Source organism: Bufo gargarizans, chromosome 1 (assembly GCF_014858855.1).
Source record: "Bufo gargarizans isolate SCDJY-AF-19 chromosome 1, ASM1485885v1, whole genome shotgun sequence".
In the NCBI taxonomy this organism is placed as follows: Eukaryota; Metazoa; Chordata; class Amphibia; order Anura; family Bufonidae; genus Bufo; species Bufo gargarizans.
The window spans coordinates 166,832,330-166,847,225 of NC_058080.1; the positions used below are offsets into that span (position 1 = coordinate 166,832,330).

General features: G+C 43.6%; 1 protein-coding gene across 12 annotated transcripts in view; it reads right to left on the reverse strand.

Annotated features, from left to right (window-relative positions):
• RAPGEF2 (Rap guanine nucleotide exchange factor 2) overlaps nucleotides 1-14,896 on the reverse strand; it is a 246,713-nt gene that overhangs the window by 42,641 nt on the left and 189,176 nt on the right. For 7 of the 12 annotated variants that reach the window (XM_044299929.1, XM_044299985.1, XM_044299945.1 and 4 more), the window contains one exon: nucleotides 9,728-9,769. The exons of the other annotated variants lie outside the window; for them this stretch is intronic. In XM_044299929.1, coding sequence (XP_044155864.1) covers nucleotides 9,728-9,769 — 42 coding nt within the window. The remainder of the gene's footprint in view (nucleotides 1-9,727; nucleotides 9,770-14,896) is intronic. 12 annotated transcript variants of the gene reach the window in all.

Below are 14,896 nucleotides of genomic sequence, written 5' to 3' on the forward strand. Positions count from 1 at the left end.
AAATGGCTTCTACCTCACAGGGGTTTTTTGCCTTCCCTGGATCAACTTGCAGGATAACTGGCTGAAGGGGATGGATGGATGACGTATTTCAGCCTTATATACATAAAGATTATTAGGACTAAGGCCTTTATGGAAAGAGACCAAGGCCTCTTTCACGCGGGCGAGATTTCCGCGCGGGTGCAATGCGCGAGTTGAACGCATTGCACCAGCACTGAATCCGCACCCATTAATTTCTATGGGGCTGTGCACATCCCTTGTGCGTTGCGTGAAAATCGCAGCATGCTCTATTTTGTGCGTTTTTCACACAACGCAGGCCCCATAGAAGTGAATGGGGTTGCGTGAAAATCACAAGCATCTGCAAGCAAGTGCGGATGCGGTGCGATTTTCACGCATAGTTGCTAGGAGATGATCGGGATGGGGTCCCGATCATTATATTATTTTCCCTTATAACATGGTCATAAGGGAAAATAATAGCATTCTTAATACAGAATGCTTAGTAAAATAGGGCTGGAGGGGGTTAAAAAAAAAATTGAATTTTTTTTTTTAACTCCCCTTAATCCACTTGTTTGCACAGCCGGCATCTCTTCTGTCTTCATCTGTGAGGAAAAGGACCTGTGGTGATGTCACTGCGCTCATCACAAGTTCGGGTCTGGGTACCACATTCAGTTTTTTATCAGGTGCGTGCAAAACGCATCGAACCCGCGTGGTAAAAACTGAACAACAGAACGCAATCGCAGTCAAAACTGACTGAAATTGCGTACCTACTCGCGCGGGTTTGCCGCAATGCACCCGGGACGCACCCTGAGCCAAAATGTGAGGCCTGTGTGAAAGAGGCCTAAGAGTAATCTAAGTGACCGCTGCGCGGCTAATGAATAGCGGCACATTTATATGTCAGAGAAGGCCACTGTACTATTGATCTCCTCCCATAAGTCAGGTTTTTATTGCTGCCATTACTATAATGAGTATGCCCTGATTGTGAGCTGGGCTTACCCCCTCTGGAGGGGCCCCTATACATTGTGCTCCTTCCCAAATGGCACTATTGCTCCATAATAGAAACTGATATAATGAAGATGCTGTAATCCAGTCATTCACCCTCTTTCAGACATCATTTCTAGCACAATTTATAGTTTGCATTACTACTCCTTTTTCTACAGTAAAATTAATGAGCCCGTAAAAGATTTCAGCTCCACCGCTGCACAGGCGATGGAATCGCCATTTATCTTCCGGAATATGATTTCATCACGCTGGCAGGGCTCCATCTTGGCACTCTTATGTAGTATACTGTCATGTAAATCCACCGCCTGTCTCATAGCAGTACAGGAATCCTTACTTTATGGTTTCATTTATAGAACATGGGGCAAAACTGATCATTTTTTTATGATTTATAATTTCCCACTGATTGCAGTAGGGATGGTAAAACATATATGAAAATAAGTTACTATGGTGTACAGATAATAAGCTGGAGCAATAAGATCCTACGTACGAGTGGGGGGCAAAGGATGGGTGATGAGTGTAAGACCACCGAGGGTGTCCTGTGTGAACAGAGCGGAAGTGTGCATGCACGACCACTTCTGAGGGACGGCCGAGTACCCCCAGCAAACATATATTTATCAGCTATCCAGTGAATGGGTGATAAATACTGTTAGGGTACATGCACACGTTCAGGAGTCACGGGCGGAGAATCTGCACTGAAACCCGCAGGTGTTTGCAGGCAAATCCGTCCGGTCAGTCCGCATCAACAAATCGGATTCCAGATCCCCGCCTTCCATGTATCCCTATGTACTGTACATGATCATTACATAACCTTCAGGTAAAATGCCATTAGCCTACAACAGCCAATTTCCCATCCAAATTTACTACCTGCTTAATGTACCATAAGGACAGCGTGTAACAATTAGGGAGGCATCGGACACTTCAAAGACATGTAAAGAACATGCCCATTTGTCATCTGGTATAATGCCTACTCCTTCCCGGTCTATGGACAGTGAATGTTAAAGAGCGCATCCGCTGTAGGGTTCAGCGATTTAACAGCAGAAGTCAATACATGTAATTACACGTAACAAACTCATTCCCATTGATCCCATTTAAAGACATAATTCACAATGGCAGGTCGCTAAGTATATATGTTAGGGCTGGGCGATAAATCAAATTCATTTGAATAATTCACCCTTTTAGTGCCCAGCAATATATATATTTTTTTAATCAAATATTTGAATTTGATTTGTTCTGGAGCGCTGTATCAGCGCAGCCTGTATACTCTCGTCAGTCCCTGGCGTCAGCTGCAGGGACTGAAAGGACCACGTACAGGCTGCACTGATACAGCGCTCCAGATCACTGTGGATAGAACAGAACTCCAATGCCGGCCGCTTAGCTCTCTAGATGCCGAGGTCTGTAGCAGCATCTAGGCAGTTACACATAGGCTCTCGGTTACTATCCGCCCCCTACGAAGACAATCGTAGGGCGCCAGTGCGTTGTCATGGCAGACGGGCCTAACAGAAGCCCCTAGGCCTATGTCTAACATTGTGCCACAGACACAGCCTCAGACTGCATGTCACTATTACAGCGATAGGCTACAATACATTAAGTATCTTAGTGGAAGCAAAAAATTATAATAATAATTAAAATATAATAAAGTTTTTTTTATGTAAATTAAAATAGTGTAATAAAGAAGTTATTCGAGCTGTGAATAACGTAAGAAGACGAAAAACGCAAACGATAATGGAATTGTTCCTATACTCCCCCAAAAAAAATAAAAAATGCTAAATCAGTAAGACCCATGTACCTCAAAATGGTACCCATGAAACCACATCTCATTCCACAAAAAATAAGCCTGTATACGGCTACAATGAGCTCTGACTCCTGGAATAAGACAAGATAGAAAGCAATCGTTTTTGCATGAGACATGCAATTAATATGAAAAACAAATAAAACTATATATTGTTAGTATCGTCATCATACTGAGCCATACAATAAAAGTAATAAGCTCATTATGTTGCACGGTAAATAATATGCCGTAAATTTATTCTGCAAAAACCAAAAGTGAAATAGTTTTTGCCATTATCACGCTCAAAAATAATAAACATTAATCAATAAATGATATGTATGCCAAAATGGTGTCACTAAAAACTACAATGCAACAGAAAAATAAAAAAAGTGATATAAGTGGGGAAAAAACAAAATAAAAAATAATCAAGAACAATTGATCATAATTGGAAACAGATCAAGAGTATAATTTTTTTTATTTCTTAATTTTTTTATATTTTTTGCAAAATTGGCCAGCCCAAATATACACATACATATAAATACACTGTATATAAACATGTGTGGAAGGAATATCAACTAACCACTGTACAAAACTGGAGAAAGGATCAGTTCACAAAAATTGGACTCGCACTATAAATAAAAATACAACAGTAAACTGGATAAACTCCCTAATATAATGGCTACCACTTCCTCCAGCCATAGTAATCTGATAAGGCTACAGGAGTCTAAAGGCTGTATTAGACAGTACAATTCTGCCGGCGATTGTCTGCTCACTAGCGGAGGAGACTGCTGCTATTAAATGCAGCGATCTCCTCAGCATGGGGAGGAGTGATCGTCATACCATCGCTCTTCCCTATACCGAGTCATTGTTTTCCGGCAGCAAACCTGCTGTCTGCAAACGATGATCATTAAACATGTCAAAAGATTTGGATTGCCCGATGAACGAGCATTTGCTCCTTCTTCGGGTAATCGTCGGCAGTGTTACTACGAACGCTCGTTAGCGATCATCTGGCAGAAAATCTGCCCGTCTAAGGTTACTTTCACACTCACATTTGGTGCGGATCCATCTTGTATCTGCACAGACGGGTCCGCACCGATAATGCAAAAGCTTATAGCCGTTAATAACGGATCTGTTTGCATTATTCTTTAAAAAAAAAAAAAGTCTAAGTCAAAACGGATCCGTCCTGACTTACATTGAAAGTCAATGGGGGACGGATCTGTTGTGTCAGTGAAAAACAGATCCGTCCCCATTGTAAGTCCCCTATTGACATTGTAAGTCAGGATGGATCCGTTTGGATCCGCATCGTCAGGCGGTCACCAAAACGTTGCAAGCTGCGTTTTTAGTGACTGTCTAAAAAAACGCAACGGAGACCAAACGCAGCCAAATTGATGTATTATGAACAGATCCTTATCCATTCAGAATGCATTGGGGCTGAACTGATCCGTTTTGGGCCGCTTGTGAGAGCCCTGAAACGGATCTCACAAGCGGACCCTTTTATACAGGCTTTAGTCTCCCATCACCTGCCTTCAGACTGAGCACAAGATTGCAGACTGCCATGTACAGCAAACAGACTACATTCAGTTGTAAAACAAGGGGCATCTGTACTGGTGGTCAACCCCACCAAACTATTCTGCACTGCAATCGAATGTGACCTGTGAAGGCTCTCAGAGGAGCCTTGGGTCACCAAAATTGGGCGATTTCTTTTTGACAGAAAGCACATGAATGACATTCATGTGCTGTCCGTTTTTCTTGCGTTAAAACTGGACCTAAATGGAGAATGCTGTGCCAGGAATCACATATGTGAACTGGCCCACTGACTATAATGGGTCAGTGCTGAAGCAGTCACTGGATAACATGGACAGCCACTTATCTGAATGGCCGCTATGTAATACTTTATTTACCCTTGTTGGTTACCAGCATCCCCCAACAAAATCATCTGTTTGCTTGGGGGGCCAGGACGGGGGCCATTGGTGATCAGATGATTGCCCCAGCAGCTACACGTCTCTAGTGAGAAACTCCCTTTAAATATTCATTAACATTAAAATAACAAATCCAGGGCAACTGCATCTGCTGCAGAAACATCTCCAGAACAATGGAGGGGATTTTTCAGCAGATTAAATAATCCAGCCTATGAGCATTTGCCCATTCATCGGCTGATCAGTAACATGTGTTTGTACCCCCAATAACTGTACAATGACATTAGGTAACTGTGTGGTTTTGGGGTGTGACCAATATAAGAAAGTTTAGATCACTGTATACAGAACTTGTGTGCTCAGTTATTTTTAAGAATTTAGAATGAGACAGAAAACACTTAAAAAAAAAAAAAAAATCAGGACCTGAAAGACTCATGGTTTGTGAAACAAGAACATAATTGCTCATTGGAGGGTGCACACGCTGGCACCATCCCACTCCACACCGAACCTCAATGTTTTTGGGACAAGCCCATCCTAGTTATTTAAAAAAAACTAAAAAAAAAGGTCACAAGTATAACCTCTATGAATGACACAGCAGATTGTCAGCTGCAGACCATACAAGTGCAGGCATTAATATCACTGGACAAAAAAAAATGAATATGTGCCAAAGTAAAGTCTGCACCAAGCGGAACAGCAGGGTCAGTATACAGCACTGCTTCATGCCATAGTAAACTGGAGCAAGCTATTAAGAGTGACAGGTTAATGTACAAATGCAAGTGTAGCATGTAGCTGAAAATCTGGGCTAGAAGAAACTTTCCACAACTCCAGCAAGAGAATCAATCACTTCATCTTGTACAGAGCACAGTGCTCTGGACCATGCAATCCTGGTCAATGAGACATGAATGTGTTTATTGAGAAGGCTGCTCCATTCCGGATTCTATGTGCACAGTCTATGAGATAAGGAGAGCAGGTCCATGCTAGGCTTGTTATAAAGAGAGCAGGTCTATGCTAGGCTTGTTATAAGGAGGGCAGGTCTATGCTAGGCTTGTTATAAGGAGGGCAGGTCCATACTAGGCTTGTTATAAGGAGAGCAGGTCCATACTAGGCTTGTTATAAGGAGAGCAGGTCCATGCTAGGCTTGTTATAAGGAGAGCAGGTCCATACTAGGCGTGTTATAAGGAGAGCAGGTCCATGCTAGGCTTGTTATAAGGAGAGCAGGTCCATACTAGGCTTGTTATAAGGAGAGGAGGTCCATACTAGGCTTGTTATAAGGAGAGGAGGTCCATACTAGGCTTGTTATAAGGAGAGGAGGTCCATACTAGGCTTGTTATAAGGGAGCAGGTCTATGCTAGGCTTGTTATAAGGAGAGAAGGTCCATACTAGGCTTGTTATAAGGGGGGCAGGTCTATGCTAGGCTTGTTATAAGGAGGGACGGTCTATGCTAGGCTTGTTATAAGGAGGGAAGGTCTATGCTAGGCTTGTTATAAGGAGGGATGGTCTATGCTAGGCTTGTTATAAGGAGGGACGGTCTATGTTAGGCTTGTTATAAGGAGGGACGGTCTATGTTAGGCTTGTTATAAGGAGGGACGATCTATGTTAGGCTTGATATAAGGAGGGACGATCTATGTTAGGCTTGTTATAAGGAGGGACGATCTATGTTAGGCTTGTTATAAGGAGGGACGATCTATGTTAGGCTTGTTATAAGGAGGGGCGGTCTATGTTAGGCTTGTTATAAGGAGAGCAGGTCTATGCTAGGCTTGTTATAAGGAGAGCAGGTCCATACTAGGCTTTTTATGAGTAGAACAGGTCTATGCTATTGTTGTTATAAGGAGAAATAATTATGGGCTAAGTTGAGAGCAACCTCCAGCACTCCAGCTGTTGTGAAACTACAACTCCCAGAATGCATACTTGCTTTGCTCTTCTCAGACCTCCCATAGAAATAAATGGAGCATGCTGGGAATTGTAGTTTTTCTCAACAGCTGGAGTACCGAAGGTTGCTGACCCCTGTTCTAGACAAATGACCCTTTGCCTTGCATGTCCTTGGTAATATCAGATGACTACTCACCCCCTGGATCAGGGCTGGTCAACCTGCGGCTCTCCAGCTGTTGTAAAACTACAACTCCCACCATGCCCTGCTGTAAGCTGATAGCTGTAGGCAGACTGGGCATGCTGGGAGTTGTAGTTTTGCAACAGCTGGAGAGCCGCAGGTTGGCCATCCCTGCCCTGGATGTTCTAACACACAATACATTTGTATCTCTACTGAAGATAACCATATTTTAACTGTAATGCAATAAACAGTATAAGGACAATTACATGGAGTGATGAGGAAACTGAACAAATGTTCATACGGATGTTCGATCCTGGTCTTTGCCCGGTATAAGGGTGGGTTCCAGCAAAGATTTTGGAAGCTCCAGAAGTGGATCCAGCAGGAAGGAGAAGAATATGTCCTTCCTTTATTTCTAATTCCACTCTAGAGCCTTCCTAGGTTTGGCTCAAAAACTGGATACAAATAGCTGTGTGTGACACCACCCCCCAAAGGCACCTGCACACGTTGCCAACTGCTGCATAATACAGCACCAGCAATGTAAAGATTATGCAAATCATGTTCATTTCGCTTTTTTTTTACCATGAAATCGACCTGCCGTGTGGATTTAGAAATCTGCATGCCAACTGTTTTGCAATTTTTTTGCAAAGGGTGAGATCTGTGGCAAAACTGCGACGAACATGCAAATATCGAATGTAGTTTCTGGTGCCGAAAATCTGGCCAGATATTCTGTTTCTAAAACCGCACCCAGGTGCCCTAAAGGTGTGCAGTGACTGAGCTCTCATTTGTTGTTCACTGCTAAATCTATGAGGGTACAACAGTTACTGTTCGTTGGCAGCACATCTCCATCAGAGAGGAGAGGCAGACCAAGCAATCACATGAATGCTCATCGGCAATCGCTCAGAAACAAGGAGCTGAACGACTGAAAGGTACATGATTAGCCGCTGACTAAACTCCCACAGGCCAATCAGAGGTGTGATGTACATCTACATAGCCGGGTAAAAAAAAGAACACCAGCAAAGTATTTCTGTCCGGTGTCAAACCTGATTCATCAGATGCCAAAGCTGCTCCTATAGGTAAGAATTGATTTGGTTTTATTACCCTCAGGAGTCAGAGGAAAACTGATGCCAGGACTATGCTTTTCTATGAGAGCAGTCCTATCTTCAGGATAGTTCATCAATTACTGATTAGGCGGGGTCCAACATCCTGCCCCCCTGCTGATGAGCTGTTTCAGGGCAGCTTTGTCCACTGTGTAGCTGAAGTAGTTGGTAACTACAGCACTGCTTCATGTTAATGGGAGCAGCACTGCAGTTATCAGCTCCATCTAGCTCTGGACCTACAAAGAGATAGCTGATCAGCGGGATGCAGTGTGTCGGAGCACCGGCAATCTGGTACTTATTGCCTATTTTGATAATAGGCCATCAATAACAAAGTCTGTCAGAACTTGGTAGGGGCCAGGGAAAGCAGGACCAATGTTTTGTGGAGCTTTCATAGGAGTAGAGGGAATATGAACTTTTATTCTGCCACTGCAAATGCACTGAAGGCGGAGCTATACACTGAAGTGCTCCATGCACTGAGTTGCTAAACAGCCCCCCTCCTGTGAGTGACAGCTGTAGCAACCAACCAGAAGACCACTATACCTGTCAGAGGGTTGGGGCTATGAAGCAGCTAAATACAGAGAGCACTGCCTGGTGAAGCTCCACCTCCAGTGCACCTGCAGGAACATAATCTGACAGAATAAAAGTTCATATTCAAACTACACACAAAGGCTCCACAAAAGTTATGATTGCAGTGCCCTCCCTAACTCCTACCTAGTGCTATCAGGAACTTAGCAAGGTCAAAACTGCTGACAGACTCCCATACGTGCAAATTAACAGAAGGCAGATCAGCATAAAATCAGCAGTGCAATGTACGGTAATGTAAAGCAATGCATGAGTCATATTTCAGCCTCCCTGCAGGAGACTGACAATCAGTATCTGGATTATTTTTGGTATCACATTTCTGCATATTCTTTACTCCTAAAATATCAGACAGGAAGGATAGGTATGCGGCCATCACCCTATTGACAGTGCAATAAATGTCATCGGACTAGGTCACAGGAGCACGCGTATTTACCGGAACCGAAGTGTAGTCCTGATATTCAAAGTCAAGCTTGGAAAACCAGCAGCACACATCAGAAATGTATTTGCTACGTACAGTATTTAGTACAAAGCAGGGAAGATCACACAAAGCTCCATTATTTACAAGGGATTATCCCAATGAATTCCTATTACTTTTCATTCAACTCTCTTGCCATTTGTATTAGCCCATTGTTCAGAAGCAGCAAAGCTTCAACCGTGATCATTAATTTTCCAGAAATTATGCATACACAAATGCTGAGACTCAGAATCTCTGCAAGGTTTAGTCCTCTCTGAAATTCAATGAGATTGGCCACCATCAGAATTAATAGGAAACAACGATTAGGCTTATATCTGACCTCGCAATTGTATCTGAGATTACCTGACACCTTCACTCTACACCTACATGGTGCCTCTGGCATCAAGCACAGGTAGCGCGCCATCTGGTAGGATTTGCCATTACCATTGTGGGCATATCTAATACACACTAGCAGATGGGCTGTGTCTGGCATTGCAGATCATCCCTATTCAAGGCAGACTTCATACAAAGGATAGGTTTCAATAAGGGCTCCCACACAGACAGTCTAACCCGCCATTTTCAACAGGACTGGTCAACAGTCTAATGTTGAGGGAGAGAAGGATTGAGCATGTTGAATTTCAATGTCCAATCCCTTTGCTCTCAGGTGAGATAAGCTGCCACCAGTGGCTTCTGGCAGTAGGTTTTTCCTCTTATTGGGGTCGGAGAGGCCAAACAAGCATTGGTGTATGGGCGCCAAAATGTACACAACTAGTACTGTTTTTTATTTAGTATTTAAGAGGAGCGATTGCAATCATTTACTATGACCACAGCTAAATGTAAAGCGTATAATCTGTCATCGATGTAACATACCAAATAGTGGGAAAGCCTTTTTACTGGAGACTGCAAGATGACCTTTAGCAACAAAAAAAAGACACTTAAAAACTTGCACACATGGGAACCATTACATGAGCCTGCAGCTATGAGGAACAAGCGACTTACCGTACCTTGATTTCTACGTTAACCAGCTCTGTCACCAACATGGACACCTGGGAAGCAGTTTCTCCCATCTCCAAAACCTCTATCAGCATACACCTATCTTTAAAGGGATTGCCTCGCTTCAGCAGATGGCATTTATCACGTAGAATAAGTTAATACACGGCCCTTACTAATGTATTGGAATTGTCCATATTGCCTCCTTTGCTGGCTGGATAGATTTTTCCATCATATTATACATAGTAACATAGTTTATAAGGCTGAAAAAATACATCTGTCCATCCAGTTCGGCCTGTTATCCTGCAAGTTGATCCAGAGGAAGGCAAAAAAAAAAAACTGAGGTAGAAGACAATTTTCCTCACTTTAGGGGAAAAATTCCTTCCCGACTCCAATCAGGCAATCAGAATAACTCCCTGGATCACTGATCCATCTCCAGTAGCTATAGCCTGTAATATTATTACACTCCAGAAATACATCCAGGCCCTCTTAAAGGGAGTCTGTCACCTACATAACATGTTTTAAACTGATGATATAGCTCTGTAGGAGGCAGATCCATAACACTGATGGTACCCATGTTTAGTTTTTCAGAGCCTCCAAAGTACCTAAAATGAAGTTTTAAAAATATGCAAATTACCCATCGCAAGTGCCCAGGGGTGGAGAGTGTGCTGCAAGTGCCCAGTGCTCCCCGCCTTAATTGCTCCTGACTCCTCCCCTCTGTATCGTCTGGCCAGCCCTGTATCCTTGTGGTGTCATTTTAGTCTCCATTCATAATCCAGAGCCTGTGCACTTTACCGCCGATGTACGTAACTGGCGCATGCGCACGGCATATCGGTATGCCTTTGCCCACAGTGGGCAATGTACTGTGCATGCCCAGACCCGGCGTTGAAGCGAACAGGCACTAGATTATGAATGGAGATGAGAATGACGCCGCAAGGATACAGGGCTGGCAGGACGATACAGAGGGGAGGAGTCAGGAGCAAGTAAGGCAGGGAGCAGTGTTATGGATCTGCCTTTTTGCATATAGTTGAGGCTGTGGCATCCATCCCGATATACATCTGCCAAATTAATGTCGTAAGGATACCCTTCAGTTATATGATTGGCTAAAAGTCAGTGTGAAAGTAGCCTAAGAAGGGGACGTGTTAAAACTGGGTCAGTGAAAAATGGCTCTATGAATGTCCATCCACGGACGCGGCAGGTTTGCAGAGCAGTTCTTCTTTCTGGCTCACAGAATGGGGCTCTAAGTGGATTACTCCTCTCCACGATGTCCATGTGTCCTAAAGTTGGTCAACCCCTTTATCAACACCCTCATTTTACCAAATGTTTAATTACCACAGTCTCATACTATCTACATTTCTTCTGGCTCATTCAGTCTAGAAATATCTCCAGGCAAAGCCAATGACTTTCGTTCTCTTACCACAGACATTACCGTGAAGACGCTGTAGAGTATATCAACAGAATAGATGCAATGACCTGTTCTATAAGTTCTATAAAATAGTTTAGCTTCCTAAATGTGGTCAAACACTCAAGGATCAGTAAAGAGCCATCTCTTGTGAAACCCTCATAAACATGCAGGATCACTTCAGACAAGCATGTTTATACCAGTGGTAGGACTAATCTCCCTGGAGAACAAAAGTCCTGGCAACCCGACCTGCCGATCCTTTTACTACAAAAGCAAACAAGGCAGGGGAGGCGGAACAGACTGAAGCGGCTAACTAACTAAAGTGATATATATATATAATTATATATAATTATAAAAAGCAAAATATGTCAGCACTGTGGACTCTCTCTCATATACATTATATATATATCTCAGAGAGAGAGAGAGAGAAGAGAGATAGGATAGGTCATTAATATCAGATCAGCGGGGTGCTGTCGCACTTGCAGTGGCTGTGCAGTGTAATTACAACTGCTTGCCCCATTCACTTGAATAGGACGGAGCAGTCTAATTATACTGGGATGTCTCTACAAACGAGATGATGCGCAGGTAACTTTGAAGTAAAAAGAGTGTAGGTTGGCTTGGGTGACAGGAGTGAGATAGTTTGTTAATATCTCTGAACTTCACAACCTTTATAGCGTAGGAGGTGTGTGGAAAAAGATTAAATCTAAATAATACATTATTCACTTAATTTTCTTGCTCATTCGGGGCTTTGAAGTCAAGGAGGAGGTCCTATCAGTGATTGACAGCTGTGTGCACCGTCCTAGATGGAAGGCTGTTGATCACCGATAGGACTGTCTCCCTGACTTCAAAGCTTTGTAGAATCTTTTCTATATATCGATCTGCTCAGCTCCTCCTGCTCTATAATATGCTGCTGCCGCTCGGACACCATGCTCAACATGACAGGTTCCTTTTAATGGAGCTTCTGGTCGAGCATACACACTGCTGATCTATTTATCTCTACGACACTGCTGGGACAAGTTTAGCGCTAGTACGGCCCTGTAGAGATGAATAGACAGGTGGTGTGCATGCTAGACCGATTTCAGGAGCCCCATTCTCATGATTGGTGGGGGTTCCAGAGGTCGGACCCAACCAATCTAGAAGTTATCCACATCCTGTGGCTAGGGGCTAACTAGATGTAACTGGAATACTCCTTTAAAGGGCTTCTGTCAGCCCACTAAACGTTTTTTGTTTTTTTTTGTTAATAATAATCCCTACACTGCGAGCTCCCTATACATAAGCTAAATATTCATTTTGGTTCTGTAGATTTTGTTAAAAAGCTATTTTTATAATATGTAAATTACCTTGCTACCAGCAAGTAGGGCGGCTACTTGCTGGTAGCAGCCGCATCCTCCTCTCATAATGATGCCCCCTCCGCTGTGTGATTGACAGGGCCCTGTTTGAATTCAAAATATCGCGCCTGAGCCGTACCTGTCTTTAATCGGCGCAGGCGCACTGAGAGGCGGCCGCTCTCTCGGCCGTTCGATCCTCAATGCGCCTGCGCCGATGACGTCACATCTACACCCGGCGCAGGCGCATTGAGGATGGAGCAGCCGAGAGAGCGGCCGCCTCTCAGTGCGCCTGCGCCGGTTAAAGACAGGTACGGCGCAGGCGCGATATTTTGAATTCAAACAGGGCCAGCAGAGAACGATCCCGTTCCCTGGCCCTGTCAATCACACAGCGGAGGGGGCGTCATTATGAGAGGAGGATGCGGCTGCTACCAGCAAGTAGCCGCCCTACTTGCTGGTAGCAAGGTAATTTACATATTATAAAAATAGCTTTTTAACAAAATCTACAGAACCAAAATGAATATTTAGCTTATGTATAGGGAGCTCGCAGTGTAGGGATTATTATTAACCAAAAAAAAAAAAAAAAACGGTTTAGTGGGCTGACAGAAGCCCTTTAAAGATCATGAAACTGTCTTCTGGGCCAAAAGTGAGCTGGGATTCAGTGCATGGTTCATACTGTATATTGGGTGGCAATACCAAGAAAGCTTCTTGATCTCATTGGAGATGGGATCCAATATAATCATTAGTTCTTAAGATGGTCATTCACATTAGGCTACATTCACACGACCGTATGTGTTTTGCGGTCTGCAAAAACACGGATCTGCAAAAAATACGGACGACATCCGTTTTGGCATCTGTTTTTTATTTGCGGATCCATTGTAACAATGCCTATACTTGTCCGCAAAATGGACAAGAATAGGACATGTTCTATCTTTTCTGCAGGGCAACGGAACGGACATACGGATGCGAACATGCGATGGAACGGGCATGGAAACCAAATACGTTTGTGTGCATGAGGCCTTAGGCTGAGCTGACACTTAAGTTGTTTGGTCAGGTTTTTAATTCAGTTAAGGCCGCAAAGCACGGGCACTGACCCTGGCGCAGCCGCATGCGTATCACGGACCTATTCACTTGAAAGGTGTCTGCGATTTGCATTCGACGGACCGCACCGCAATAAAGTTGTGAATGCACAACTTTTTTGCAGTGCGGAGGCACGGCCATAAACACCACGGAAGCACTCCGTAGTGCTTTCATAGGGTTCCGATCCGTGCTTCCGCACCGCATCTCCGGGTTTGTGGAACTATTCAAGTGAATGGGTCCGCATGCGCGATGCGGGGTGCACACGGCCAGTAGTAGTAGTAGTAGTAGTAGGTAGTGGTGAAGCCTAAACAGAGATAAGTATAATGGAAAGATTTCCTCCTGTTCTGTGTTTTTGACCCAAACCTGGTTTTGGCTCCCGATAACTGACCAAATAACTGAAGTGCGACCTGGTCTACATGAACATTGGCTGAACCTACTAATTTTGATGGGAACGGTCAACCTTCTAATGTGTTTCCTTTGGCTCAAGAAATATTAGCTGCTATAGCAGCTTATTCCCCTCTACTTATTGACAACACATGCAAGCTAAGCTGAGCCAAATGTGCGGGTGTTTGTCAGAGGGCTGTAAGAAATAGCTTCCAGCGATTCGATTAAAGGGAACCTGTCACCGGGATTTGATGTATAGAGCTGAGGACATGGGTTGCTAGATGGCCGCTAGCACATCCGCAATATCCAGTCCCCATAGCTCTGTGTGCTTTTATTGTGTAAAAAAACTGATTTGATACATATGCAAATTAACCTGAGATGAATCCTGTCCCTGACTCATCTCACGTACAGGACTCATCTCAGGGTAATTTCCATATGTATCAAATCATTTATTTGACACAATAAAAGCACACAGAGCTATGGGGACTGGGTATTGCGGATGTGCTAGCAGCCATCTAGCAACCCATGTCCTCAGCTCTATACCCAAAATCCCGGTGACAGGTTCCCTTTAAGTGTTCAGACTACAACTATATAAAGTGAACGGGCACCTTTATTATACAGCTCATGCACAAAGCCCAGCTAATGAATCTTTTCTAACTATATATCACTACTCCAGTTTCCCAGAATGCCCTGACAGTTGTAGGCAACAGGCTAGAGACTACTGCTTTGCAGCATGCTTCCTCTAGACAAGACAGCATGTTCAAATAATAGATCCACTTTAAAGGGTTTATCTCATTAATAATATGAAAAATGAATATCAGACATCATACAGTACACGACGATCTCTTTCTAACAAAG